Raw genomic sequence first — 3,521 nt, 5'->3', positions numbered from 1 at the left:
TGCTAAGAAAAAGAACTGGGAAAACTACACAGAACAGCACCATGATGTGACTCCCACCACAACAACATCTTTCATGGTGGTTCATTGTCACCCCTTCATATTTTCAAAAAAGCGACACCTTCAAAATTAAAATAAATGGTGTTTTCTCTATTATGACATAGGTTATTTCATAACGTACTTACAGCAAGAATTCATTAGCTCAAACAGAATCCTTAAAATACAAGATCACAGGTGTGATGCCAGCTTAGTCCATTTCCTTGGGAATAACTAGATTTCTAATGCTTTTAGAATAGTTTAAAACTATGGCATGTGTTTTGGAAAAAGCTACCATCACACTTTGCAGAAATCCTTTACACTTGAGAAAATATTCAGAAACCCACTAGCTTTTGTCACAAAACCAAGCTAACCAATTTAACCATTTTCTCTTCAGTAGGCCACTGAAGAAAAAGAAAGAAGCCTTTCAATGTGAGAGCAAAGCTCTTCTTTCTTGGAAACCTAGCTCTTATTGCCAGTAAATATGGAGATGTCTTTTACAAACGTCACAGATGGTGTGGTCAAACTAGCTGAAAGTGGAGCAAGATGTATAAAAATAGAGCAACAAAAGTGATCTACCAACACATCAGCAATAAATTATCTATATGTACATCTCAGCACAGAAGCTGCTTTGAGGGTTAACAGAATTAGGTTAACCTTTGTCATCTAACCAGTCTTGCTATATTCCACAGGTTGCTGTGACTATACCAGAGGCAGGAAGGAGTGGGGAGAATGAGACTGTATTCTCTTTTCAGGTCTGGTCTTCTTTTAGTTCTACTGTGTCTTTTCATTGCTGAAGGCAAAAAGGCATCCTCAGGCAAGAACAGCTGTCGAAAAGGAATGATCTCCAAAGTGACAGAGAACCTATATGTCAAGGCAACTACTTTCAAAGCATCTATTCCAGTAAGTTAATTCCATTGGTTGGAAAGATTATATGTTCATTTTTACTTATTTACAGATGTTTCTGTGGCATCAGAGTATCTGAGCACCTGGCAATTTTAATAAATTAATCCTCACTACACAGCCGTGAGATCGGACAGTATTGTTATCCCAGTTTTAAAGATGGGTAAAAAGAGGGGGCACAGACAGGTTAAGTGACTTTCCTAAGGTCAGGGAGGAAGTGTGTGGCAGAGTTGGGAACAGAACTCAGATCTCCTGACTTCTAGTCCTACGTATTAATTATTATTATAATACCTTATTTGTATTACCATAGCACCTAGGAGCCCCAGCCATGGCCCAGGACCCCATTGTGTTAGGTGCTATAAAAACACAGAATAAAAAGTCCATCTTTCCTCCTTCTGGTCTGGAGGAGAAGGTTAGATGTATATTAATATTAATTCATTATTCTTTATAGAAAGATCTCATCAAGAACAGAAGATTGTTAAAAAAGACAACCAAAAAGTTGTTTATGGTAAGATCTGGATTCTTTGTTTTCCACGTCTTTACTTTGATCATATTTCATTCTGAATGAGGTGGGAGTGGCTGATCAAAAGGAATGGTTTCTGATAGAGAATTTGGTGATTTGTGTCTAATTCCGAGGGACAATATTAGTCTGAGAACTATAGATTGAAAAACTCCCTTCTGAGGGTACGAATAACACATTGGCCTATTAACACGAAAAAGATTCTCTTACAGGCCACACAGCACTGGGGTGTAGGGGGCGGGAATGGGAAAGGGAAGGGCTGAGTGACTGAAGTGCCAGGTGGGAGTAGTTGGAGGCACTTTGTCCCGGTATAAAGTAGAGGCTGGAATAGTATCTGGGAGAATAATTGGAAAGACCAGTAGTGGTGCTTGGGCCGGGGGGAAGCACATGCTCAAAGAGACACTTGCTACACCAGTGAAAACAGTACAGCAGGTGCTCTTCCCCAGTTGTACTTTCCAGGGGATAGCTAGTTCACCTGAGGGCCAAGACCACAGTTATGCCCCCAACCTGCCCACATATAGCCTGCTAGGGGTGTGTATTATGGCAGGAAGGCTAGGGGCCCCACATAGCACTCAGGAATCCCAAACAGTTGCCTTGAATTCCTTATCCCCGCACCCCTATATTGCACTGGAAAGGAGAATTGGACTCCTGCCTCCCAGAGAATCCACATAAGGACACCTATAATTTGGCCCAAATAATGTAATACAGGGTTCACTATATGTGCTACATGTCTACGTTTTGCATTTTAGGACAGAAAATATTAGATTCATTGATTGTTCTTTTGTTAATGATCAGTCTCTGGTGTATTTTGCTTTCGGGTTAGCACGATATTGCACTGTCTGGGTTGCAAGCCCCCCTGGGGTAATGTTTATTTGTTCACAAAAATAAAAGCAAATGACTGTCCATTGGGATGATAAAGAAATTGACGAAAGGATTCCTATTGCCTGTGCGTTTTATAAATGCTGAATTTGATAAAACTTAAATTTTAGGGCAAATTTGACGTGACAGTTTCACACCAAATTAATGTCTGACTTATTTTGTTTTCAGAAAAATTGCAGCGTTCGAGATCAGCTTCTCTCATTCTACGTGAAAAATGTTTTTGGAGGCCTTGGTATTGGAAGTGACAAGGTGTACATAGTTAGCGCCTTTCAGACCCTGCAGGAGAACCTAAACAACTGTGTGAGTATCTTCTTTGAAGTGAAGTGAGCCAGGCTATCCCGAGCACCAGAAAAGAGCTAGATCATCCTTCTAGCAGGCGGGGTGATTCAGAGTCACAGAGTGCGTTCCCGGGGCTTCCCAATTGGGCGGGGGAAAATTTTAGTACACTCATTTAGCATATGCCTAAAGCTAGCGCTGCTCACTCTCCACCTACTGCTTCCAGGGTGCAGCTACAACCTGAGTACTGAGGCTGCAGTTGGACAGGGTAGGGCTGGAAGAGGGGGACTCTGAACTCTAGCCAGTGCCCCAGCACAGCAGGGCACAATCTCCTGGAGATTAGCTGGAGGTTGTCTTGTGCCGACACAGAAAACACTCTGTGTGAGGGAAGCCTGAAGACAGGGTTTTTTCCCCTCACAGAAGACTCCTAACTCCACTGACCTCTATAATAACTAGAGATGCTCACAGAGCATAATACCTGCTATGCGTTCCTACTTCAGCAAAGTACCTTTAATGAGTGCCTAATTCTTACCCCCACTTCTTTAATGCAGCAAAAAACTAATATTTCCATTTGAAACAGCTGCACTTTTCATGAAAAATAAGACAAGAATCCCAAAATATTTTGAAACAATTTTGACTGTATCATGAAATTTCTGTTATTTACTTTCCTGAGTTTTATTTGTATGAAAACAGGACTGTTGGTCCTTAGAAATTCATCCCTTCCACCTGCATTTCTCTCATTTGAAATCACAATCCCTTGCCCTGTCATAATCTCTTCCAAGATTGCCAGTCAGGTGTCACAAACCGAGGATTCTGATTATAAGTGAACATAGGTGCTGGAACTAGGTGTGCAGGGGGTGCTGCTGGACCCCCAGGCTTGACATGGTTTCCATCATATACAGGGTTTACA

General features: G+C 41.5%; 1 protein-coding gene across 1 annotated transcript in view; it reads left to right on the top strand.

Annotated features, from left to right (window-relative positions):
• Positions 1-794: 794 nt before the first annotated feature.
• The window catches only part of IL26 (interleukin 26), a 6,921-nt gene continuing 4,194 nt past the window's right edge, over positions 795-3,521 (top strand). The window contains exons 1-3 of the mRNA XM_034773497.1: positions 795-936; positions 1,388-1,444; positions 2,504-2,635. Of these exons, the coding sequence (XP_034629388.1) occupies positions 874-936; positions 1,388-1,444; positions 2,504-2,635 (252 nt within the window). The 5' untranslated portion in view covers positions 795-873. The remainder of the gene's footprint in view (positions 937-1,387; positions 1,445-2,503; positions 2,636-3,521) is intronic.

This window comes from Trachemys scripta, chromosome 1 (genome assembly GCF_013100865.1).
Source record: "Trachemys scripta elegans isolate TJP31775 chromosome 1, CAS_Tse_1.0, whole genome shotgun sequence".
NCBI lineage: Eukaryota > Metazoa > Chordata > Testudines > Emydidae > Trachemys > Trachemys scripta.
Note: the sequence above shows the minus strand (reverse complement) of the source record. Positions and strands in the feature narration are given on the sequence as shown.